At 39.0% G+C, this 27,372-nt stretch overlaps 1 protein-coding gene across 1 annotated transcript; it reads right to left on the reverse strand.

The window, feature by feature from the left end:
• nsg2 (neuronal vesicle trafficking associated 2) lies at positions 1-26,221 on the reverse strand. Its single transcript, XM_072662443.1, has 5 exons — positions 26,001-26,221; positions 25,406-25,549; positions 19,619-19,738; positions 2,870-2,980; positions 1-1,104 (listed from the first exon to the last, which is right to left on the reverse strand). The coding sequence occupies exons 2-5, from the start codon at positions 25,532-25,534 to the stop codon at positions 913-915; spliced, it is 552 nt and encodes a 183-aa protein (XP_072518544.1). The 5' UTR covers positions 25,535-25,549; positions 26,001-26,221; the 3' UTR covers positions 1-912.
• Between the last annotated feature and the right edge of the window lie 1,151 nt (positions 26,222-27,372).

Consider the following 27,372-nt stretch of genomic DNA (forward strand, 5'->3'; position numbering starts at 1 on the left):
TACTGAACACCTTGTATATCTTTATTGTTTTAAACCTAAAGGATACACAATCAAAAATACTCAAGGCTTTGCTACATGTCAACTAACAACGGCACAAGATTTCAAACGTTTTCTGACAACAGATATAAAAATGATCATGGCGCAGATCTGTGACTGAAGAAAGTCAAGCATTGGCTAGGATTCTGCTGAAATCTTTCCAGAGCGTTTTGCCCCTGGATCATCCTCCAGTGATTGAGCATAGACTGCTGACTAAAACAAAAAAGTGCCAAAGGCCGCTAATCATCTGTAGAGAAACAGTGAGAATTTTACAATGTGTCTTATGGCAGTACACACAATGGGGCTACTTTTCTCATGGTCTATTTACATATAGGCTCAAAAGAGGAACCATAACATACATTTACCATGTGTTCTGTCGCCAGTCTATGGTAATATATATTTATATTATTGTTGTCATTACATTATCCCACGTAAAAATGACTCCTACAGCTATCTTGATGTAAAACCACATAAACTGTATGTTTTGTGAATAAACCACAAAAAAAAAAAAAATTCCCTTATTTGTATCATGCCTTTCACAAAGAATTGAACAGTCACTTAACTACAGGGGTTGGGTACAGAACTTCTGCTTTTGAAATGGATCATTGACACTCACAGACAGTGTAGGGGAAAACAGTTTGGACAGGTTCTCCAAGGCATGCCTTTGTACAAACAATTGTCAGATATTAAATACAAAAAAATCAGGAATTATACAATACAAAATAAATAAATAAATAAATAAATAAATAGGCATAAATACAATAACTATATGGGTAAAAAAAAAAAAAAAAAATGAAAATGGAGAGTAGCGGGTAAATCGGGCGAAGAAAGTAAGCCAGCAAGGCAACCGGCGTTTAATAAGCCGCATGGGCAGACTCATTGGCTGTCTGTGTTCGGGGGCTTGGTATCGTGCTGGGCACCACCAGCCGGCAGCCAGGGAGAGACGGCGCGTGAGGTGGTTTGCTTTGCCATGCTGTAGTGGCTGATAACTGTGTAGAAGCGGCCACGAGAGTTGGCATCTTGGGCAGTGTAGTATGCCTCCAGGGATGCTGGGATGCATCTCTTGTGCTGTTGGAGTGAAGGTGGCAGCATGTCACATCGTGTCAGAGATATAAATACAAAAACAGTCCTAACTGTTTTTTAAATCCTATTCTTTTTGTAATCTGTGAGATCTGGCTGGACCATTCACACAGGATAAAGTAGCTGTGATTTTACGCAAAATAACAATAAACAGCCTAGAGTAAAGGTCATAGACCAGATGTTTACATTACGTGAAACGTAATCTGTGTAAATTCTGCCATTAGTGTGAGGTCTGTTGGAATAGAGGCACTAGAGGAGCTCTGTGTTACAGAAGATGTGAATTTGAATGCAAAACTCTTACAAAAACAGATAAAAAAAAAAAGAAAACTCTTAATCTGTATCACAGCACTGGAATCCTGTATTGAAACTGAGATTTAAAATCATTTTTTTCTGTTAATTATATTAATTGCTTTCAGAATTGACCTTGTTGGCTTTTTTCTGTAGTGTGATGCGTTTTGACAGGTGGGAACGCTTTAGTCGTTCTCAGGTGCACACAAAACAAGAGAACCACAGCTATGTTCACTATCCCCTACATGTGAAAATCTAGATCACTATTCTTGAGCACTATTACAGGAAACAGACTCCAACAAGGTAGTGAATGACTTGGGACCCCTTGTTATGTGTGCAAGTTCACTGCTACGTGACCGCAGGCACATCTGTCTTCCTCAGAGAAGCTGTGTGTGAGTCTTCAAACTAAACAACATGGTGGGGAATGGGCAGTCCATGTCCGCTAGTAAACGACTTATTGCGGTGCATTTTGGGATTTTTATTTATATTTATTTATACATTTTTCGGACACCACTGCAAAATGGTGAAATCCCACAGTAGTGCACTATATAGTGAATAGGGCACAGTTTAGGACACAGCTCATGTTTTACAATGGTCTGCACCAAATGGCAAAATCCACTATTAAAGCAAGATTTCCTCTGGGCAGGTCAGCTGTACTGACTGTGAATGTTTACTCAATTTGCTCAATAAAAGACATGAACATCCCTTTGTGTGTTATTAGTTAAGTTTAGCTGTGTTGTCTAAAATTGTGACTTAAATAATGATCAGACCAAATTTCATTAGTTATCAACATATAATATGTAAACCTAAAGGGTTCACTCATTTGTTCTGTTATTAAAGAATACAATGAAGACCTGCGTTGTAAAACCAACTGAGCCCAGTGAAAAAGTGCTGGTGCAGACAGGGTTTGTTTGTTTGTTTGGTTTACATTATTTTTCTACAAAATAGAAACTCTATTCTCAGAGCTCTTGAGGAGATCGAACATCTACACATGTCAAAACAGCGTCAAAAAGAAACTTCAGAGCAAACCAAAGCAGGTCTGCAGAGAATAAACTTTTTCATTAGGAAAATGCTTTTTTTTATAAAATTAATTTTAGGTTTGACCATCCATCACTTTCAGATTTTATGCTGCATTTCTACAAACCTTAAAATTGTGAAATACTGTGAAATAAAGGTTCAAGATTCAAATTCAGATTTTTGCATTCATAATCTTAATGTATAGATTTTTACATAATTCAAATCTATATGTTCTTTAATAATAAGCCTTGTAATCATGTACATTATAACACAATTCCTATAACAGACAAAAACAGTCACATGAAAATGCAGATTTTAGTGGTGTGCAAAAGTGTGACAGGTAAGATGCACCACATGGCTTTCCTAGGCAGAATTGTTTTTTATATGTCCGATACACATGTAGAGAGCATAGCTGTACAGGAAATTTGTGTAATGTGCACACACTTACCTTGTACACAAAGCCATCTGGGCAGGTGTGGTCATAAGTGAAGGCCTTGTACACCACCAGGAACACTATGCAGGCAAGAAAGGCCAGAGCCAAGACAATAAGGATGGTGACCTGTAGGTTGAAAATGATGAAACGTTAGAATGATGCTCTAATTTGATGTTACATTTTAGACCACATTTGCTTTACCTAGTTGTAACTGATACTTCATGCAGTAGAAAGAAATATTTTTCCAAGGGTGTCTGATTCTGTTATTTCACTGGTTGGAGAACTATTAGATGTAATTTTAAGCACTTTTGAAGTATATGCACAAAAATTGTAGAAATCTGTGATTATGTGCAGTCTTTTGAACATGCGGTTGGTCATTTTAATCACCTTTTTAATGAGTTTTATTCAATTTACTATTCTACTACTAATTTCATATTTCATTGATTTCTTTGATCTGTTGCTAAATGAGTGTACTTGACCAAATGAGTGATCATATGATGCATGAATGTAATTATAAATTATGTTTAATCTAATTTTTAGTAGAATTTACAAAAAAGTGAAAACCTACAAAGTAACGTCAACTAAATTATATACAAAATATCATGTAAAACAAGTAACTGCATAAATATTCACTCCTTTACAGTGACTGACCTAATTCAGCAGAGACAATTGGTGCTGTTAGTCTCACAGTGAAATGTGTCTCAAGTGACTGTCGTAAAAAGACACATATTAAATGGTCACTGGTTAATCAGTATTCCTGGCTACAAATACACCCTGAAGACAATAAAACTCTCTAAAGAACTAAAGAAAGGTAAATTTGTAAATTTGCCTACAGCAGGCCATCCTCAAAAACACTAACCTTGCAAAAGGGAGACTAGTGAGGGAGGCCACCAAGACATTTATTTCTACTCTGAAGGAGTTAAAAGCTTTAGCAGCTGAGATGGGAGAGACTTTGCATACAACTGTTGTCTGGGTTCTACATTAGTCAAACCTTTATGGGAGAGTGGCACAGAGAAGTTTTTGGCTACCAGACTAGATACTATGTTTGGTGAACACCAAACACTGCACATAACCACAAACACACCATCCACACTATGAAGCATGGTGGTGGCAGCATAGAGAGGTGCTTCCCAGTAGCAGGCCCTCACAGGCATGTGATGGGTTAAATATATGGTCAAATATATGCAGCCAAATATAGGGACATTCTGGAGGACAATCTGATTCAGTCAGCAAAACAACTACAACTTGGGAAAATACTTCTTTTTCAGCAAGAAAAAGACCCGAAGCATTTTGCGAAGCAAACTACATAACTACACAACAATGGTTTAAAGACATTTTACATTATATATTTTTATTTAATTGATGTTACTTTGTAAAAAAAATGGGTTTCACCTCAACGTTTAAAGACTTTGTAATTTGCCTAATTATATTGACTATTTGTAAAAACAATAAAGGGGAGGAGAAACATTTTTATTGGCGCTATATGTCAAAACAAAACAAGAAAGAACTATTTTCTTTTCCAAGATTAACAAAGGGTCAAAATGATACATTCAGGGTAGAAATATGAATACATCCATCATCCTCTATCCATGTAAAGACATAATCACAGTTTAGTTGCCTTGATATTCATGTCCCTGATGAGTGTATGTAAACTTCTGACCACAACTGTATATTTTCTACTACAATATATGCTACTAATAATGCAAAAGGGGAAATAAATAGCTCCAACCCACAACTTTGTTTGAATTTCTGTAAACCAATAAAGCAGCTCATTTGCGAACAGCTCAAAGACGACTGCTAATTCAGTAAAGACACCAGAGAAAATAGCTTAGGCAAGAAATTGGCTTGATAGGAGGTCTGACAGTTTTTTCAATGCTAATTTATTCCCATCACTGTCAGCATCAAGCGCAGTCTCCCCACAAAACACTTCCCAATCTGTCAGAGTACATTTGTTACAACAAAGTGACGCAAACGGGGAATCTTCATACTCTTCGAAAATCTGCGGCTTGAAGGAGGCAATTCTCGGCCAGACCCGACTACTTTGTCAAGGGGGATTAGTGCAGAAAAGGGAGGCCATTTTCCGCATTTTAGCTCCAGTATCAGCAATTGGGTGTTTTGAGCACCAGCTAATTAGAATTATGCAAATGGAGTTAAACGTGAATGAGAGAGAGCCAGTTGACAGCTGAATATTTGAACGGTTTTATACTATAATGAGCTGGTGAGCACTGCTATTTTCACTGTACCACATTAAGCAATTCATTGTTCAGATGGATTAAATCTATAAAACGACTGCATGTTACCAGAATGACAGGAGAGGACAAGGCTATTAATAAGTTTAACTTTGATGGTGAGACTGAGGAAGCTCAAGATTGTGATTCAGTGGTGATGGCACACAGCCAAATTACTGTCTAAGACAAGTACATTTCACGAAATGTGAACAATTAATGTGAATTCAAATTAAATACATTTTAAGGACGTTTTCACACCTGAAAGAAACCAAACCAAAGTTAATGTTTTTGTTACTTTGGTTTCACACTGCAATTTAGCAAGTACACTAAAAAAAATGTGCATGATGTACCAACATCCAGTCACCAGCATCCAAGGCGGGTAGTCTTTCCCAGGAAAAAAGATTCATTTGGTTCCACTATACTGCTAATATTGTGACATTACTACCAACAGCACTAACTTCAATGGCAATACTCAAGACTAGTTCCAATTTACCAAATGAATGCACTTGTCATGCAGCAATTATATCACCACAGACAGATATAATTGTCCCAATGTGCTACCGCAGCTCACTTTTACTGCTTTTCCGGCTGTTTTTCTTTTCCTACTGTTTAGTGGGTGATGATGGCCTGCCCCACCTTGGTCTAAAGGCTCGGAAGTCTCCAAAAGTGTTCACACTGTCAACAAACTGAACCGTGGTTCAAAAGATCCAGTTTTGGTCCTTTGGTCTGGACCGTGTTCCAAGGCACCTTTCACACCTGCTATTGATAAGTAAGAAGGTCTGGACCAAACAAGGGTTCAAATATGAGCCTGTTTAGCACACAGCTCTGCGCAAGTACGTTGTTACATCTGCTGTTTCATGCAATTATCTAATTAGTGAATGATGCAACAGTGCACTGCATAAAGTTAAGATATGGGCCAACAGCCTCCGCTCACAGCAACCATCAGAATGAAGGAAAAAGTGATCTCAAGGCAGTTTTGAGTACTTCTGTGTTGTACTGATCACCTGGGATTTCGGAACAGTAGTCTCTATACTTCGGTTTGGTTTGAGCTGCCAGATAGTGATCAATAAGTTAAGATAACTCTGATAACCACGCTGTACAATTGTAATTGCCTTCCCACTGCAATTAATTTTATATGAACTCTAGCTATTTGTTACCATCATTGTTTTTAACACCATTAGCTCAGGAGCAGTGGTGGCTCAGCGGTTAGAGCGCCGGGATATCGATAACAGTGTTGTGGGTTCGATTCCCGGGCTCGGCAAGCTGCCACTGTTGGGCCCTTGAGCAAGGGCCCAACCCTCTCTGCTCCCTGGGCGCTGGAGTTGGCTGCCCACCGCTCTGGGTGTGTGTGTGTGTAATCACTGCCCCTAACACGTGTGTGTGTGAGTGTGTGTTCACTACCAGATGAAATGCGGAGGACACATTTCGCTGTACAGTGTACACTGTACAGTGACAAATACGTGCACCTTTACCTTATTAGTTTCATTATTTTTGCAACTCTCTATTATGATTATAATAGTTATTATAATTATACATCTGCACACCTGGAAACAGAAAGCCGAGGCAGTAGCTGGCAAAGGTTCTCCAAAATAATTAAAGACTTGGTCTGGAAAAAAATAAAAAACTTGAGGCAAACAAATGAACGGGGTCAGAACTTCATTATTATATGTTTATATATATATATACACACTATAGTATAATATAATATATTTCCACATTTGTAGAATAAAGACAGGGTCTATCACAAAAATTGTCAGACATAAATGTTTTGTACTTCTTTCATGTCCTTGATGGCATTCAGGTACACATAGTGTACTTTTTATTATTTTATAACTTTTTATTATTATTATTATTATTATTACTTTTTGGTTCAGATACATTAGTTTTGAACTCCCCAAGGTCCAGCTGCTCCAAGGAAGAAGCTGAATTTTGAACCATTTCCAGCCATGCACTGACTGGTATATTGTTCATGTCCAAGGTAGGAGCACTAGCCAAGGGAATCAATAAACAAATCTGCTTCATATTCCATATCTTTATCTGCAGATTTATGCATCATGCCAAAACTGGGTTAGTTGAGAATCAGGTTTTTCCCATCCCTCTCCCTCCATCCATTCATCCACCCATCCTCTAACTACGGATTAAACATGGCTCTGACCTTGGCCCAAATTGGCCCCATTTGTGGCAAGCTGCTGTCTGGCTGATAAAAAGCGCTGTTCATTATTTCTCTGCATTTGGGCAGATTTTGAAATTTCAAACCACTTTCCTGAGATGATCTATACTCTTAAAAATAAATCTAGGCTATGATGTATGATTTGATGGAAAAATTTTAATTGCCATAGAATATTATATAAATGTTAAAGGAACCAAATGTTTTTTGTTTTTTATTGTTTTGCACCATTACTCTTAACAGTGTTACATGATATGCTGTTTGTGAATTCTGTACAAGCCTCTAAATGCAGCCGCATACAGAGACAGTTTCTGTGGGCTGACTGGTCATTTTCAACCTACTTTGTCTTTGAAGAATAAAGCTGAAGCATCCCCTGAATATCCTCTTTACCTGGAATCTCTCAGTAAAAGCTTCCAGCAAACCAGGCATTTGTTCTGGGCAAATTATTCATGCTTAGCTTACTTCGTAGACATCAAAAGCCTTTTCACACCAGTGAAGGAAGACACAAAATGCCATTTTGAACAGCCAAATCCAGCTGGCCAAAATTCACTGATTCCAGGTCGAGGCCTGAGACAGCACTAAACGAGGTCATTTCAGCTAAAACATCATTGTGTTTGTGACAGATCAGACACATCACCATCTGCTTTCACCACCATCTGTATTAGTTTTTTGCCATTCCTTTTTTTTTTTTTTTTTTGATCAGCTCCAAGGGTGTTTTTGTTGTTGTTTTTTTTCCTTCTTGTTGCTGTGTCTCTGAGCATTTGACGTCACTTTAATCCATATGCGGAGAACCATAATCCCTGGGCCGGATTTATTTCGCAGCTCAACTTCCCTGGAGTACTCCCGGGTATTAATGCATTACACTCATTCGCTGTGGGCCACAGCTATATAGATTACAACACAGTCCAGAGTGTAGTCTGAAAATCAACGGTGTGCTACTTCAGGTTTCACTGCTTACAACAATTTAACTTTAAAACCTCAAATGAATGCACCATGATTTGGACAGAATACTAGCATTGCACTTACACTGTCCAATTTGTGGACAGTCCCCCTAATGCATTCATTCAGCTACTTTACGTTGCAACCATTGCTGGCACAGATGCGCAAATGCACACACAGCTTGTCTAGTCCCTGCAGAGATATGCTGCGAACAGATTAGGACACTCTGGAGCAGATAATAAAAATTAACTCATTAGCTAGAAGGGTATAAATAGCACTGAACTTTGGAGCGGTGGAACTGTGTTCTCTGAAATGACTGTGCTCTGTCCAACTTTCGGGATGAGGTGGGGTGGTGATGATCCAACATGCTGACCTCACTAAGGATCATTTCACTGACTACAATCAAATTCTCACATCAATGCTCCAAAATGTAGTAGAGTACCTTCCGTAAACAGTAGACAGTTACTCCAGCAAAAGCAGGATAGCCTTTTGATTTTGGTAGAAACAATGAATGAGCAGGTGTCCCAATAAATACGTCAATTAAGTAAAAGTTAAATACTGCCATACATTAACATTTTAAAATGATGTCAAATAACATCATTTTAATTATACTCTTGAAAACACACAGCTGTAATTGATTTAAAATGCTCAAAGCACATGGTGAAATAAAAGGTTCTAATTATTTGTAACCCTACTTGGACTTATGACCTTAAGTTATTACAGGTGCTTTTATACATGCACAAATGTAATTACGCTTAAATATTTAAAGACTGGGTATAAATGTGTCTGTTTACACCTGCAAACTTTCCTCTATACCTTTCCAAGATGCTTTTGCAAGTTTACTGGAGGTCTATGTCAGTGTCGAACTAATTCCCTTCCAAAGACTTCAGATGATGGATGACGATGCACTCCACATTGGAAGGTAATGTTATTCTATATTAAATCAAATAAGTAACAGAAGACTCACAAGTTTGGAAAGACCACTTCAGAAGATATGTATGAGCTAATAGGCTACGTGCTTAAGATAAATCTGGAGTGAGAAAGAGAAACCTACTACCGTGTAGGGAAGTCTCAGTGGGTCAGGATCGTGGTGGGGGATTCAGGCATATTTTAATGGATTAGGTATTGGCTATTTTATTCCTAATCCAGTTCCGGGTCTTTGTTTTAACCATGGTGTTCAGAGGGCCAACTGGTGTTCTCAAGGCTCCATTACCAGACATTATTGCCCATCTGAATGCAGTGCAGATGTTCTCAGATGATAAATACAAGAGTTTAGAGTCTGCAGTGCTGAGCTATTTTACAGTGGAACATAAACAGACCATAATATCTGACACTTAATAAAACTACTGCAGAAACTCTGTTTTACATATTACACATTCATTTAAGAAAAGTCTCTACTAAACTAAATGAATCAGTCCAGAATGTCTCATTATAGGAACTGCTACTAAAAATAAAGTGAATTTACTTCAGTATTTATCAGGGGCTGGTAACTATGGGGCTGTATTATTGTATATATGAACATAAAATTTAAGTAGCAAACTTAAAATTCAACTTATAACCTTAAATTAAATGTACCGTATTAGTTAATTCGTCCACTCATTCATCATATAATTTAAAAAAACAAAACTGTTTTCCTAAAATCCTCCATCAAAACGAGTTTCTATTTAACAAAAACACTTCTGCTTGATATGTTCTACTTGGAATACACTGACATTGACTGTAGCTTCCACTGATTCTATTACTCTCCCTTGGTAACATTTTTATTTAGAATCAACACTAAGTGTGGCCTGAATGCACAACATCTTCTATTAGTGATTATTGAATTTTCACAGCTTCCATCTCAGTGTCGATTTCAGACTTCAGACAAATCTATGTACAAGCAAGAAAATGATGGCTCCCCAATGCTACTAATACAACATTTAGGTGAATATCTATAGCAAGGATATAATATTGTTATGGTCAAACTCGCATTGATAATAGTGAGTTCAGCCATAGTGTAGACCAAATGTGACTTCATGAAAATGAACTTGATTGAAAAACATAGTTGACAGCCACTGCAGTGACCATACTTAATTCACTTAACTGGAACTTAGAGCTGGGCAACATGACAATATTCTAATCTTACTGTGATCAACAATATGCTTTTCTGACTATCTGGGATATTATGGATATGCAACCTCCCAATTTACTTTATTAAGAGTTTGTGCACTACTATATTTTCTGTCAATTATATATTGTGATAATATTTTTGTCATATCACCCACCTTTGCTTGTGCAAATTTTCAGTGCAGTGGCATATGATTGATTACCAGAGGCAACAGTTTTTTTTTTCTTTTTGTTAGTTTATCTTTATAAATGTAACTCCAGTTGTGCAAAATTGCTCAATTGTGAAACAATAAAAAGTATAACTATTCAGACAGCTGCTTTTCAAAAATAGAACTGTGACAAATAAACTAGCAATAATATATATATATAATATCTAATATATATAATGTTATTATACTATGAAACTCAAATATTGATTCCAATTAAATTATCCATTTCTCTTGTCCATCACTGCTCCATTTTATTTAAAACATGGTAATGAATATTTCACCATTAATCCTAAACCCTGACCTGATGATGATCAGCCACTGAGATTAGTGTGACATCGACAAACGTTACAAATGGAAGTAAAACAGATTTGCATAATCCAGCCTATGGCACACTGCGCCCAGTATTACCTAGGATTGCTTGTGCGCTCTGTATTAACTCATGTTACATTATTTCAATTACTCACATGAATCACTGACACAAATTATTTCATTTACTCCCAAATGACAGATTCATCTCCATGCTATTATAACTACTCAGACACGCACGCAGAGCAGGAGCACTTTCCATATGTGTTGGTGGTCCATCCATCACACTCTCCTCAGGGGGTTTGAATGGAACTGAGAATTATATCTAACTCTACCCTCCCCCTCTTCAGTCGCTCCCTGCACAACAATGGTCAATGACTCAGTAAATAAGCCAGTGGACCCCTGACTGAGCTGGAGAGATGCATTTTCCATGAATTATTTTACTGTATGGTGCAAGCCAAGCCTGGCTTACCATATCCAGCCTTTGCTATTTTTCAGTCAATGTTACAGAAATCTGCTTTTCCTCTAATTTCTCACCTGCCTTGTGTATTTAAACAGTAAATATTAGTTGACACGTCACCCAAAGGAGTACTCTAGGTCGTATTAAGATAAATTAAACTTTTCTGCAGTGCAGTGGCATATGATTGATTACCAGAGGCAATAGTTTTTTGTTTTTTTTGTTTTTTTTTTGTTTATAAATGTAACTCCAGTTGTGCAATTCAGTTCCTCACTGATCAGTTCAGATGTGTTTAAGTAAAGCATATATTAGTAAGATGACACTTGTATTCTGGAGGGACGCATTTGTGGTAATACGTTACCAGTCTAGAGGCATGGAGTTTCACATGTGGTTACCAGAAAACCTGAGGGAATGCAAAAGATTCTAGGACTTGTATTGTTGCAGTATAACAGATGCAGTTCTGATTTTGCATTACACAGAATTCAGTTACTGTCCAATGCTTTCTATTATATATTTTCAGTCAACAGGGTTGAGTTTTTTTTAAAAGTGTTTGGCAACAGGTGAAGATTGTCCATGATGCTAAAGATTAGGTTGAAAAACAGACACTGTAGTATTCCTTTTCCAAAGGCAGCTCAGCAACGTGAACAGCAGTTCAGGGAGTGTAGCTTGTCTCAGTCTTGGTGATGAAAGAAGAGTCATGGGAACCCATTGGGAAGCAGCCTTCCTGCCTCTCAAGAGGAGTTCAACCAGAAAGCTATAGCGTGCACTGCACAAGCTATAGAATACTATGATAAGGTTGGGTTGCTCCCTCAGGTTCAGGGAGATATATATTTAAAAAAAAAAAACAATTGTCTCGTACATTGGGCAACAATTCAAACAACACTACAGCAGCGATAAGGTTTCATTTGATTTGAACATAAAGGAAACAATAGCATGACTGAAATGTTTCTTCATGCAGGGGAACCAATGGCATGTTTTCTGTGTAATTGGTTTTAATTACTGTATGCAAATTAGGCCAGGCCTCAATGGAGATATATAGGTGGCACACAAGACTAAATATAATAAGAATAAAAGCATAAAAAAGCAGTCACGTCTAATGCTAGATAAATCTTCTAATCAGAGTGGTTTAGCCAAAAAATAAACCTGAATGTGCCAAGAGTGTTTAAAATTCACATTACCTGAATGAATCACATGAATCATGGCTGTCTGATAGCTCCCAAAGATCTCATATAATATGTTCTGAGCCAGTGTGGATTAAATATAGCCGTCAAACAGTCTAGCACTCTAGTTAGTCTCTTAACTAACCTGGAGAACATGGAGACAAATAATTTGGGCTCCAAATATTAAACAGTGTTATAAACAAGACATTGTGGGTATGACCATTAAGGTGTTTACAGGATGCTTAGTATTTAAAGATCTGTAGTAATCCAAATGAGAGAACGCTCTCAATCAGCTACACCACCACCTTCTACTTGGTGAATCTAAACTATCAAACATATGATAACTTTACTCTTACTTTGGTTACTAATGAGAGGCCTTAGTGAAAAAAACTAATTAATACAATTTCCCACAAAATGAAGTCAATCAGTCAAACAGACACATTTTATATCTGAAGTTTGCTTTTATACTTTCGCAATAGAGGTAAAATGTTAGTTGTAATGAAAGCCTGATTAGCAATGTGAATATAACGAGAATCCTACAGAACAATGTTTTTTGAAGAGATGCTTTAGTGTGAAGAACCTTTTAAAGGTTTAAAAATAAAAAGGTTCTGTACTAAGTTCACTCTCTTACATGAGTCAAAAAATGAGAGTGCAGCTAAAATACTAGACATTAAAACACCATCTTGAGTTTTCTCAGTATGTTCATCCATTTTTAAAGACCAAAATGCAGACTGACTAGGCTAATGGGAATGGTGTGAAAAGTTTGATTTGAGCACCCTTGATTAAAGCAACACTGACTCCAATACAGACTTGTAGAAGTATGATGTAGAAAACATAGGAAATCTGAAATATTGCTCGAATACTTCAATCTTTCAATATTGGTTTGTGTGTTCAGCCTCTCTCACAGCCGTGTATCACAGCTTTTTACAGCGAAACTACAACAGTTTGAGTGCACAAGTACCGCAGTTCCATTTTGTACCATATCCAAGCCATCCTTTTGCTGCAGCTCTGAACTGCTGGATGGCTACAAGGCTTCTGTTGGGGAGGTAATCCACAATATGGCAGAATAACAAGACCAGCTCTCCAGGGCAGTCTCCCCTACACTGGGAAGCCACTGGGCATTCTCACCATTAGCCCTGCCAACAGTGTACAATCAGAAAAGAGAGAGGGACTAAGAGAGAGCGAGAGAGCTGCAGGGAAGCTGCTCTACAGTACTAATTGCTCCCTAGGCTCCCTGATAGGGACATAGGTAAGAAAGCTGAACACAGAAGAGTAGTGATAGAGTATGTATGTGAAAACTGTGAGCTGTCTTTTCCTCTCTGCTCCTGTCCTCTTTCTGCAGCATGGCAAAATGGCAAGCCCTGTCATTTTGTGAGCCTAAATCAGTCTAGCGTTAGCAGTTTGGCTGACCTAATCCAGCCATTTCAGATCAGCGGTCATGTCAAGGAACAGAGCGTGCTCCTGAACTGCAGGCCAATTACGTTTCCAAATTTAGTTACACAGCGTGAAATCAGGATGGCAGAATCCCTATAACATCTCTGAGGGATTAATGATCACATTCAGCACATTACTGACTACTAGCAGTCAGAGGATTCCTTAAATGCAGATAAATTGGCGCTACTTCTTGAAGCTAGCGTCCAAATCATTGTGTCAAGACAAAGCAGGCATACTTAAGACACCTTGATTTGCAGCTTTGGTTTACAACCTATTATTTCAGTAAGAATAAGATGGTGACGTTACTTTCTGGATGGCAGGAGGCAAAAAAGATGCATTTAAACAGAGGAAAAGCCATCTGGTGTCATTAATCATATCCCACATTGGATGCAGAAAGCCTCCCTCCCAGTCCCTTATGGCAGTTCAAATACGTTGTCCTTTTTAACGTGACAAATTATTCTAGTAAATTGCTCAAACCTTTGACAAAAAAAGATTGATTTCCATGTGCCAGGCTAATCTAGAAGGCTAGAATGTGTAGTATTGTGGTATAATCTCTGGTAGACATGTCTTCTTGCACAGTACTAATGGATACTGTAAAGTCAAGTGTAGGGTTGTCTCATATACATGGTTGAACTTAATTAAATGGTATTAAAAATTCAAGATTATAGTTGACCTCTTGATTAACTGGGAATGATCCATTATTTGCATGATGAAGATGATGCAAATTGTATCGATATCTATTGATATCTTTTTTCACCCAAATGCTAGGTCTCCCCATCCCTGAGAGGGTGAAGGGTAGCACCCTCAGAGTTACATTAGGCCAGCCAAGCACTTGTTTACATACTGCCTGTAATGCTACATCAGTAGACAGCTTAACGTGTTTGGAGTAGAACACTAAGTGCCAAATCTGTCAGCTAACAGATGCCTGCGCTAGCTACCATCACAGTAGATCGGCCATACAAGACATTTATGCTGTATTCAACCATAGGCCACACTTAGCCATGGCATCTCCAGGGATCAAATTTAGATTACCAACACTTAACTTTGCCATTAGGGAGCCCTTTTGTGCCTTTTTGAAGCCTTGACTAACAATGAAAATCCATGCCGGATGACTTGATTACTGACCTAAACTAAGTGACCGCCCTCGTCCAGCAGCACATACCACAAAGACCTCAAAGGTAAAACCATCCCAAGCTGCAGCTAGGTGTCATCAGCCTCTACAGCTTACCTAGCACTAGTCCCTGGAGGAGAGAAACTGTGGGCAGATTAAAGATTATTATTTTAAAATACTTATTTATCCAACAGTCTGAATTCTACATATTTACACATCACATGCTGTCTTCTGCAGCAACCCTGCCATCTTGTGCATTTCCAGGGTCGTATGGGTTGAACACTGTGTACCATCTGCAGTTATTGAGTTCTACTGACGAGGCACATGCAGTTTGTCTGTGTAGGCTACAATCACAATCATTTGACGAGATCAATCTTTCCCACAGAATCAGTCACCTCGCCTTGAGCTCCTGGGGTCAGTGCTTGACAACATACAGTTTTCCCCCAAACCAATGATTTGTCAAAACTAATCAATGGTCAGCATTTGAAAAGGGCGGATCCTGCAATCGAGCGTGACTGCAGTTGTGCCACGGCTGACTGGCTCCAGGGGGAGAAGGCAAAAAAACATCTATATATTTGCCAGCATACCAATGAGTGGTTACTCTCATAAGGTTGTGGGAAAGCCTAGTCACAAACTACTGGTGAACCTGGGCAGAAAAGATTGCCAGAGCGAAATGAAAGTAGTCGTTCCAGTGAATATTGTTGATTCGTTTCAAGGCACCATCTTCAATGTCAGTCTCCTTTATGTCAGTGACAGGCTGGGTTATAGTACACACACGAGGCTCTATCAGCAGCTCAAGATGCTGGCTGATTTCAGAGTAACACCTGGCTTATAAAGGATTGGGAATCAAGGGTTTTTTAGATGCAGATGTTTTTCTCCACTTTTGAAAAACTGACACAAAGCCTAAGTTTCCAATCAAAATAATATAGTCCCCTTTTTTTTTTTTTGCTTTAATGCAACACCCTTTTTCTTCTCCTTCTGATACTCTCTCTCTCTTTTTCCCTCTTTCTTTACCTTTCTCTCTCTCTAGCCAATAAAATGAGACTAAATAAGTGCCTTGAGGTCTAAGCAGTGTGTCAATACCCCCTCCCCAAAATGGAGCTAGTCCACCACCCACCCAGCTCTTTCCCTTCATTCTCATTCTGCTGTGCTTTCAGAGAGACTGCAACTGACAGAGTCGTCCCGCCTCAGTGCTCTCTCCATCTCTCACATTCTTTTTTTTTTGTCCTCTCTCTCTCTTGCTCACACACACACACACACACACACACACACACACACACACACACACACACACAGTCTCTTTCTTTTCTGTCTCGCTTTCTCTTTCATATTTGCCGTCTGTGCGACATTCATCCATTCAGCCAGAAGATGCATGTCTGAGCCAAGGATTGTGGCTATGTATTAGGATTAACCAGTTATGCATTTTACATCGCACATGAGAGCGTGTATGTCTGTGTGAGTGGAAAGACAGAGAGACCACATGCCATGAAGCTTTCCAGTAGCATTATTATTATTATTTACATTTTTTTTTTGCTGGATAATGAACTTGTTTGCAGCACTTAAGGTTCTAAGGTGTGAATCACCACAATATACTACCATATAAGATGCATGTAACCAAAGTGTTATATACAGCATACTGACATAACATTTACTACATTTAGCTACTCCCTGATTAACCCCTAAGCTTCTTTGTATATTCATACCCTAAGGATTATTATTCAGAAACAGCAAGGGATAAAAATGCAAAATGGCAGCAGCAATATATAATAGAAGTGAAAATTGGAAATTTGGGCCTACCAACAAGGCCAAGATAGTATTTAAGGAATATTATTTGTGTATAAAGAAATAAAACAAATTAATGTTCATATTTAGTTCAAACAGTTATATATAGTATAGTTTAGTTATATAAAGTTAAAACAGAAGAAATTGTGTGTCAACTTTGGCTGTACAAAAACAGCACCTAGCACAATACCATCCATGTACTACTACCGTAATACTACCATGACCTTACAGTTTCATAAAAGGCTCGGACAATAATGTAAAAGTATTCAGAATTATTACAGTAAACAATATGAGCATGATCTATATATTACGTATATTGAGTACTACATGTGAGTGTAAGAGAGCCTCATCATATTACATCATATTACCAACTAGCTTCAAGCTAGAATTTCCTTAATATATAATAATACTTATGACAACTACACCAAAATACTGCCAATCTGGTGTGCTCACACCCATACATATGTGTGCAGGTAATTAGTTGTTGTTTGTACACCCTTCAATTAAATGAATCTTTTCTACTGTACACATTTTCTAATGAACCATAGATTAGAGTAATTGTAGGGCACAGCTAAATAAAAAGCAATAAAAAGAAGTATACATCACAAGAAAGAAAAGGAAAAAAGGATAATGTGTGACATTACCACTTCAATAACATCAGGGTTTTTTTTATGTAAAGGGCTCACACTTGATGACGGATTCCACCATTTTTTTAGGCCATAATTGTCCTGCAGAATTGTCACCCAGAATAAAACATCACTCACTTTCAGACTACGCTAACCAAACAGGTCCAACCAGAGGTCTCGTCTCTCAGAACAATAATGTCTGTTAATAACGACCTTATAGAATTTCTCATGAACAAATGAAACATTAGATCAAAACAACACCAGAAAGAAACAGATTACTGCGCTAGTTATGTGTGAAATTAGCAGCATGAAAACAAAAATGAATGTCAGCATTGAAAAAAATACATTATTTGTTCAGCTCCGGACTTGTTAGTTAACAGACTTTAATGCAGTCCACACGTTTACGACGGGGGGGACTGTCGTTCCCTCTATGCTGCAGTGTGCTGACTGATACTGAACTTGTTTAATATTTTCCATTTCAAATTAGGCCGGCCACAGCTGGACTGGGACCAGATTGGAGGGTCAAGATCGGATCACTCACACCCCACACCAAAGGATAATCTGGGAAAATAATTGCCTGAAATTGGGCCACCTTCTGGAAATATCAGGAGAGGCGAGTTAGCCTCAAAATCAGTCCGATTATCCTGCAGTGTAGCCCAGGAATTAGCCTTTTGAAGGTCATTGCAACAACTATGGACCCATCAGTCCATAGCTAATGGGTCAATCTTCAGAATTGAAAAAAATAATTAAATAAAAGTAAATAAATGTAAAATAAGTAACTGCAAAAATATTCACCCCATATTCAGCTTTGACTAGTGAAGAAGCTTTAACTTGAGTTTCAGAGTTGCCATAGGTGTCTTGGAGGCCGCTCTCACTATATTCCAGGTTTAGGGTTACCTTTTTGCTGTGTCTTATTCAATCTTTGAATACTGCACTAGGCAGATCTGGCCTAAAATGGGGTCCATGGCAGTGTGGCACAGCAAATGGACGTATCTCACCATTTAGGAAAATGTCCATGTCATGTCGAGTCAAATTTATTAGTTTAGCGCTTTTTACAACTGTTGTCACAAAGCAGCTTTTACACAATCAGTAATTAGTAAAAAACATAAAAAATAACATAAGCCATGAAAAATCTAAGACCCCCAGTAAGCAAGCCAACGGCAACAAAACACAGGCCTCCACAGCAGCAACCAAAATCTGCAGGCCAACCCATGTACTCAAGCTGGAAGGAAGACACAAGGCCCTCCCTCCTCAATTAAATTGTCTTAATTTCCTACTTATTTTAACATGATGTGTTAATATGTTCCGCTCAGCTGCAATAGATACCAAGAGACCCCTGCTTTTCTTTGTTTTGAACGTTTAATGAAGGGGAACATTCTTCCTTCAACTGCCGGTGGAGCAACAGTGGGGAATACGACTGAGCCCCACTGGGAGGCATCCGGCAACAGAGCTGGTGCGATTAGCAAGCTTTTCCTATTCTAAACTTTTTTTTTTTTCTTCTTCATCGCCACAATCCATACTGCACACGGCGCACAAGAAGAGTTCCTCAGTGCAGGTCTAGCCCTGGAGCTGGGCTGCGGTTTGACTCTTTGATGCTACAGAAAGTAATGAGCTAAGGTGGGGGGAAGGTATCAGACTAAAGTGCTTGCCCTGTGTGTATGAGCTCTAGAGAGAATATGCTGGGAATTTTGAGGTCATGCAGCTCTTGTTTTTGCAATCTAAAGTGAGAGAGAGAGCCAGTGAAGCCGCACAAGCTTGGCGGCAAGGAGGCTCGTTCCGCCTCTCAGTCACAGCCCCTCATAGATGGGCTGGGAGTTTTTGCGTTTGCATTGAATGTATAATTTGTCTTTGCTTCCATCAGCTCCTCCAGTGACCTTCACTGCCGAGGCAAAACTTCCCACTGAACTCCTCTCGTCACAAACTCTGAATTCATTAAACTTGGAAGATTGATGCTACTAATGTCTCACCAGCACTGAACAGCTTTCCCACGACAGCCTCAAAATCGAGAGTTTAAAGAGAGTTTAAAGACTGTATTAATCTTAAGCAAAACCATTAGAAATATGACTAACTAGATGGTTCAATGGAATGTGAAGAATGAGCCTCTAATCATTTGTAATCTATTAAGAATAACATCTGGTAGTCTACTAGTCCCTAGTATGTCCTTGATTGTGGACATTGTGACCCTGAAGACTAACATGTCTTGTGCGTCTGCTCTGATTATGAGAAAACCCAACCATACCTTCAGTCTCTCTGACACTCCATCAGTGAAGCTGATGGTGAACTCCTCCACCTTGGGCACCTTCAGCTTGGCCTTGTTCTTCTGCTCCGTTTGGTATTCAGTTCGTGTTTTTACCACCACCTGCATAAAAAGTAAATATATCAGCACGTGCACACAAACACGCATACACAAATTAAAGAAAAAAAATTCTCAGTGGAACCCAATTTAGAGAGTTGAATGTGTTAATTTTATTGATGGTCTCTTTCAGTAAATTCGGGCACATTTGTCTGATATTAAAGGGCACTGTATTAAGAGATGCAAGCCCATATCAACTCTTATTACCCTTATGTTTAACTGACGTTCAGCTATATATAACTACAATATCTACACTATGTTCTATCTTGATATGTGATTAGTCTTAAATCTAGTCTAAATATCTAAAAATTCTCATTTTAAGATTTTTGTTAAAATAGTGAAATATTAATATTTATTTCTAGACTGTTTTTAGTTGATGTAATATAGGTTTTGCTTGTTTATATATAAGACTTTTTCACTAGAAAACATACTTCAGAAAATAATGTTACATCACCTTACAGCATTCTTACATCACTATAAAAAGGTATCTCAGATTTGAGAAGATTTAAGATGATTTAATTTAACCAATATTGAAACAACTAAATGCAACATAAACTTTAAGGATGTGTTAGATTTAGAATTTCACTTGAGGTTAAGGTTAACAATAGATATTTGATGGGGGAAGTAAAATGTGACCAAAACCCATTGTCAGATGTGTTGCGAAAAAGACTTGACCTTAGCTGTACTCCCTGCCTAGAGTGAAGCTGCCTACAACTTACGATCATTGGCTGAGCTCATGGTGGCTCAGAGTCTATCAGTGATCTGAAGACTAATCTTGATAGGTTATCCCCACATGGTCTCACCACCCCTACTCATCAGTCCTGTAAAATCACTCTTTCTTCTTTAACACAGCATAACACTCCTTCTTTCTTCTCTGTCTCTGTTCTTTATTAAGTACTAATTATGTAAAGCTGCTTTGTGACGACAACAGTTGTAGAAAGCGCTATACAAATAAATTTGACTTGACTTGACTCTGTAGAACCTGTGCCTCTGAAAATCAATGGACGAATAATACCTCCTGATGGTTACACCTTGCTGTAGACCTCCAGCTCAGCCTAACTTCCAAGCAAGTCCTGGAATTAATGTCATTTAATGTCATGGCGACTGCAAGATGAGCCTCCACCACTCGTCATGAACTCTGCAATTACTGCTTATCCGACCCTTTTCCAATCACTCTGACATTTCATTTTACTCCTGAATTACCATCTTGTCTGCCTCCATTTTTCTGCCTGTGCTCCTGTGCTATTTGAGGTGCCCTGTTATCATTAGTATTGCTCTCCCATTTTTCCCCACTTCCACAGAACCTATGCCTTTAGGCAAGGTTATGCTGTGTTGTTTTTGCTGCTAGTTCTAGCTGTTGATAATGCTGGCACAGGGGAATGCTGGTGGTCAGACTGGACTGAGCTTCTCAATTATGAATCAACATTATATTAGAGTCAAAACAGGCTTCCTGGGTAATTAGGAGGTGAGTCAGAATGAAAATGAGATGGTGACGGATGCTTAGCTTGTGATTTGCTTGCAATTTCCAGTTGATGAACGTGGTTGTGAAAAGATAATTTGGTGGCTTCAAACTGCTGAAACGATGAAATGAAGTTCAGTGCAAGCACGGCTTCAAATGAGTCAACAGAGATATGCATACAAAGAGTCGTTCTGGTGGTGGGAAAGAACAATGTAGATGTGAGAATCTGAGGCAGAAAACAAATCCTGCAATCTTCACAGGATTGCATATCAAGCATGTCAACAAGTAGATATTGAATGAACTGAAGTTGCTTAATGAAATCCAAGTCCTTGGATGAATGCTGACATAACTATTTTGTGTTTAACACAAGTCTTGAATGGCCTGATTGGTAATGTGGTGCAAAGCTTCCATAACCTCAACGCTACACTTCCAGGGTTTAAAGCTGTTTGTTTTCCAGCACTGACCATCACAACTGGTTTTGTAGACACTGTCATGGCAACCTTGACATCATTTTGTATCTTAAATCATGACTCATGACTGTCTGATTACTATCTGCAGGCCTCAACCGTCCCAAAGGCTAATGATTTCCTACAGGACTGATCATTATCATGACTGGAGATGGAGAGATTGTCTGCATTGAAAAAGGAGCGGGACCAGGAAGACAGCACTGCATATTGAATTTCTAAAACTGATATTATTTTTATTATTATTATTAATGCATTTATATAGCACCTTTCATGCATTAAAATGCAACTGCTTCAGATAATAAAATATCAAAGCATGTAAAACAATAAAAACAGAAAAAGTGAATAGATAACTAAATGGCAGTATATCTACTTTATAACATATATCTGGAGAATCAGATTTCTCCTGGGCCATTGTGGATTGCCAATCCCTGCCAGGTCCCTCATATGAGATGATTTCCCAAGATGACCATGTAACTACAAATCATCCTTGGATCATTTACAGTGATGTTTCCAATAAGCATAACACTCTAATGATAATTATTGTGCTACAATGGATTCAGGAAACGATGCCCTGGTCAGTGGGTGTCATGCAAAATAATCTAGTTTCCTTGGCAAATAATGTTACACTGATCTTGATCTCTACTGCCTCCTAAATACTTGCAGTAAATTGATTGTAGTAGTAGTAGTAGTAGTGTGTTTGGAAAATTAAATGTTCACACTTTTTCATGCCTCTACACAAAAAACAGAAAGCTCTCTTTGCTCTGCATATGCATCTCTACAGAAGCTGACGCGACAGTACATACACACTCCTCACACTACAGATTTGACAGTCCTACTATTTGTCAGACAGAGGTTTTACTTGCCAGAACAGCTTTGTGAGGGCTACCAAGGCCTACAAAAAGATATAACCTGGAGACTGGTCTCCTTAGGCACCAGTGGGCCTGATTGGTGAAACTCAGCGGTAACTGCACTACTCCATGCAAAACATGCAGCATGGTCACAAATTCTGTTTGGGTCCAAAAATAATTGTGCAGTTTATTGGCAAGAACCTGGCCATACTATATATATCCTGTTACAGGGGTTACAATTCAACATATTGTCATATTGCAATACTGTAAGCAAGGTGAAATAGTGTGGGGGTTTTTTTGTTTGTTTTTTGTTTTGTTTTTTTATCAAATTTTAGGAAAACTGTCAGAATTAAAAAGCACAACATCATGTGCACAAAATCTGATGAAAAGAAGTAATTTCATTTTCTGCAGTCAAAACTGTGGGATCTGAAGAGTCATCAAACTATCAAGTCAGAGTTAAACGCAACACAAAATGAACCACTGTCTGCCACCAATCTTTACATAAAAATTGATAATGTGGGACTCTGAATGGCTCAGCAGTCTAATACGCTACCACTTTGACCCGGGGGTCGCAAGCTCAAATCCTGAGTCATGGCGTTTGCCATCGGCAGCTGAAGCCTGAGAGAGAACAATTGTTAATGTTTTCTCCAGATGGGTAGATGGCGCTCTCTCCCCTCATCACTCTTAAGCAATGTTGACCGGCACAGACTTTCCTGCCTGCAATGACACTTCGGTGGGAGATCTAAAAAAAAAAGAGGCTGTGGCTGGCTTTGCATGTATCGGAAGATATTAGGAGCAGTGCTAATGTTAGGGGGAGCTACGAACAGGTGGGTTAATTGTCAGTACCAAATTGGAAGAAAAAAGGGAAAAATTAGACAAACAAAACAATAGCATGTCTTTTGATACAGTATTTTACAACATAATATTGCAATGCATTGATATCAGTATTTTGTTACAATCCTTCAAAATACACATGCTTCATCCAAGAAAAAGTGCACGGTGCATGGTTGCACTAAGCTAATAACTTTAATTCTTCTTTTCAATCACGATTGAACATCAACGTTGTATCTCTTTATTTGAATTGTTGAGACATATTTCAATTTATTATCATATTTATTTATGCATTAATGTGTGTGAAATGCTGTGTAATCCTCCAGAAATTCACCTTCCCTTTCAGATACTCCTATAACCAAGGTTTCATGTTTAGAAAATAGTTGGTACAGAAACCTGCCACATATTCTAGCTAGGAACAGCTGCCAATGGTTATTGTTTTGCTTGAATTCAGGTCAACCACTCATTTCATGGAAACATTTCAGTTATACAGTGCCTAATGCATTTTGTATGAACAGAAAACCTAATTCAGATCAGACAGAAAACAAAAACCTAACAAATAAATGGATAAATAGATCAGTTGGTATTTCTTCATTTTTCATTCCTATTCTGTGAGAAGGGTGCTACTTGACAGCTTTCAAAACAAAGAGAAAAGAGCCTCACCAGCTCTCAGAGATGCGTTAATAATCCAACATATCCTCATCGCCTCTGAGCTGGCACCAAACAGAGGCTGCAGACGCCATATGAATAATGAGCTAAAATGGCTTTCTCTCAATAAACCATTAGATTCCCAAAGGATTATGTTCATCTCATGGGAGACAGTGCCCATGACGGGGGCGGGGGGTTGTTGGAGAGGGTGGGATTGCTTATGGTGCCCAATAAGACGTGACACAATGCTCTATTATGACTGCACAAGCTTGGAGAGTGACAAGACACTTCAGTTAGCAGGTGCACGCCATGATTATGCTTCCCTCAGCAGAATCTCTAATGAGGACTAAGGCGCCACTTGGCAAAAGTGTCACATTCGCCTTCTGTACTTTTAATGCAATCTGACCGCTTAAAATATTTGACACTGCTGGCTGACCTGGCTGTTCCAGTAATACCCAGGAGGGTGTGGACATCTTAACACACAACAAACATGATTATGAACACAAATGTGGGAATGATCCGCTTGCCAAATATTAGAGTACACTGCATTTCAGCTCTTCATTTAGACTACCTAAGAACAATCAAGCGGAGATCTTTAATGGAATCCTGGTGATTGGGAAGTGGCGGATCATTGGTCAGAGCTCTGGATTATTCATCTCAGGGTTGTTTGCAATGCTGCTGTTGTTGGGCCCTTAACCTCCTCTGCTTTTCAAGCTGGGCCATGTGAAGGGAACAGCTTCATTGTACTGAACAAATATAATCGCAATACATGTACTTAACCAATCAAACTATTTATTATATTTATGAATTATTTAAAAATAGACTAAATCTTTCGACTACTGGGGTGCCATTTCTATTGAACTTGGATGGTTGAACTTGGTCATTCCTTGGATGAGGGACACTGAATTAACCCAGTGAGCACTGAGTGTCGTGAGCCATCATGGACGTCCAACTGTGGGCTAGCCTGGCCTGACCTAGCTCACAAATGCACATTGTTAATTGTACAAGTTATGTTGTATACGCTATATTTCTGATCACAATATGAATATTGGTGGCTTTTATGTATGCTAGAAATATCAAGCAAATAAACTCAAATATACCATATAGCCTTTCCAGCAGAAAGCTGGAAGACCTAAGGCTTACCTAAGAGACAGTAAGTATGGTATATATATATCTGCCATGTTTAATATTTGAAACCAAATATTTTCATTTGATTCCTGGTTAATTGGAATAGTATTGGACATTATGTACACTATGTTAAGGCATGCAAATAACTGTTCCCTTTAAAGGATTTACCTAAAAATGTGTGTACCTGTGTACCATTCTTCATGGTGGCACAGAGGAGAAGGCGTATTAGTCTGATCTGAGGCAGGGCTGATGGCATGTTATGCAAGGGTTGATGGACGGAGGAGTACCTCACCTTGTCTGGCGCTTGGTACTGAAGATGACTAACGTCCAAGGGCGTGATAAGGGGGACGTTCTGAAATCCATCCTCCACGCTCACCGCTTTCGCCCCTTTGTCCTGTAGATTACTCCCAAGTTTCACCATCTTTAATCCACTAACCTACAAAAAAGTACATTTGGACAAGATGGGGTTGTTAGGCGGCATACAGTGAAAAGCAGACGGACATCCTGCCTCATCCTGCCACTCTAAAGCGCCTTCAACTACACAGCGGTCTTACTGTCTGCCCCCAATAAACACCCATTTCGACTATTTGGGCTATATTGTCGACCAAACTTCTTTTAAAAGGTTCCAAAAAACCTTATAAACATATAAACAAACAGGTCGAAGCGTCTCGGGATTGATTCATTCGTTTCCAAAAGAAGCCAAGAAACCAAACAATCCGCTCCGCCGCCAAAGCAGCTCGACCTCCGCAGACAACACACAGGCTGGACCCCCAGCGACACACCGAATGAACCCCCATCCACGCCCCTCCTGTGGCTGATTGCCAGTCAAAGCGATGTATCTCCCACCCAAACAGACCTCGCGGGCGAATAAATGTGCCCACACTCACCAAAACAACCGTCGGCTGTGTGTTTGACTCGGAGGGTCGTTGTTGCAGACGCAGCCGGGCGGAGACCACCGCGCTGTGAGATGAAGGAGCGGAGAAGCTGCAGAAAGTGACGGGCGCTCCGCTTAGCGCTCCAATCCGAGCAGTGCCTGCTTAACCCCCGTGCGCCGTGGAGGGATCTACAGGAAACCAAGCATTTGTTCGACTCGACCCTGAGGACCACGACGCTCCGAGCGCCCGCCAGACGAGTGTCGTGCGCCATCTAGTGAAACATGAAGGGAAGTACAAGCGAGGCGAGGTGCCTGCCTGTGTTCTCAGGGTCCTAGTTTTCCAAGGCTGTATATTCTAAATGGCTCCCTACTGCCTATATAGTGCACTACATAAGCCAACTTTGGCCTCTATCTCTTAGTAATAGTGTGTGAAATGAGCCGAGCTACCTGTAGCTGAGTATGAGTGTCTGTCTGCAGTAGGCAGACGTTTGTTATCCAGCCACGCGTCACACGGTAAAGGTGCCATAGAATGGAGGACTGTATTTATTTTGGTATTTAGCTGACTATGGAGTTTTTGTTGTTCGTGACACCTGTGTTAATGTGATGTGAAATGTTTTGTCAAAGTTTAAGTCAAGTTTATTGGCACAGGTGTAAAGATTTACATTTTACATTTACATTTATCAGACGCTCTTATCCAGAGCGACTTACAAGGTTACTCGTATTACAGAGGTGGGTCAGTGTAGTGTTAGGAGTCTTGCCCAAGGACTCTTATTGGTGTAGCACAGCATAGTCACCCAGACCAAGAATCGAACCCCAGTCTCCCACATGGTGTGGTAGATCAGTGGCAGGTAGTTATCTGTTGCGCCACACCAACCATAAAGATGAAAGACTATGCACCTTTAAAGTTCACCTTTACATTTATACTGCAGTATATCTACAAAAAGAAGATAATAAGAAATGTAGAACCCCATTCTGTATCTCAGAAGAACCTCTTTAAAGCATATTAAAGCATCAGGTTTGATAGACTTTAAAGGGCTCCATAAAACCATGATATTGAACTGTTTTAAAGCATGAAACTGGACCCGTTTCATGAAAGTCCACCATTCAGATGAGCTTATTTTTCAGTTCCCAGTGGTAATTCCTTTAGCCATTGCGGATATGCATTGTCCAACTGTACTTAAAAACAGTTTCCCGTTGTTATAAGGTATATAATATCCAAATGCAACTCTAATCATCATCATATGTTATCATATGTTATAACGTGTTCATGTTAAGAAACTTGTGATAGTCTACAAATTGGTGTCTCTTGAAGCATTTACTAACTAGCATCCCACATCATTTCATTCTACATCCAGCATAAAGGTACTGAGGTACCCTGAAGGGAT

The sequence above is a fragment of the Salminus brasiliensis genome, chromosome 18 (assembly GCF_030463535.1).
Source record: "Salminus brasiliensis chromosome 18, fSalBra1.hap2, whole genome shotgun sequence".
NCBI classification, from domain to species: Eukaryota; Metazoa; Chordata; class Actinopteri; order Characiformes; family Bryconidae; genus Salminus; species Salminus brasiliensis.

Bases quoted from the DNA above. Each gene is read 5' to 3' on its own strand.
- nsg2 (XM_072662443.1), bottom strand. From the start codon at position 25,534: ATGGTGAAACTTGGGAGTAATCTACAGGACAAAGGGGCGAAAGCGGTG. The intron at 19,739-25,405 runs GTGAGGTACTCC...CTTTTTATGCAG, and splicing joins AGTACCAAGCGCCAGACAAG to GTGGTGGTAAAAACACGAAC. The intron at 1,105-2,869 runs GTAAGTGTGTGC...TCACTCCAACAG, and splicing joins CAGATGGCTTTGTGTACAAG to CACAAGAGATGCATCCCAGC.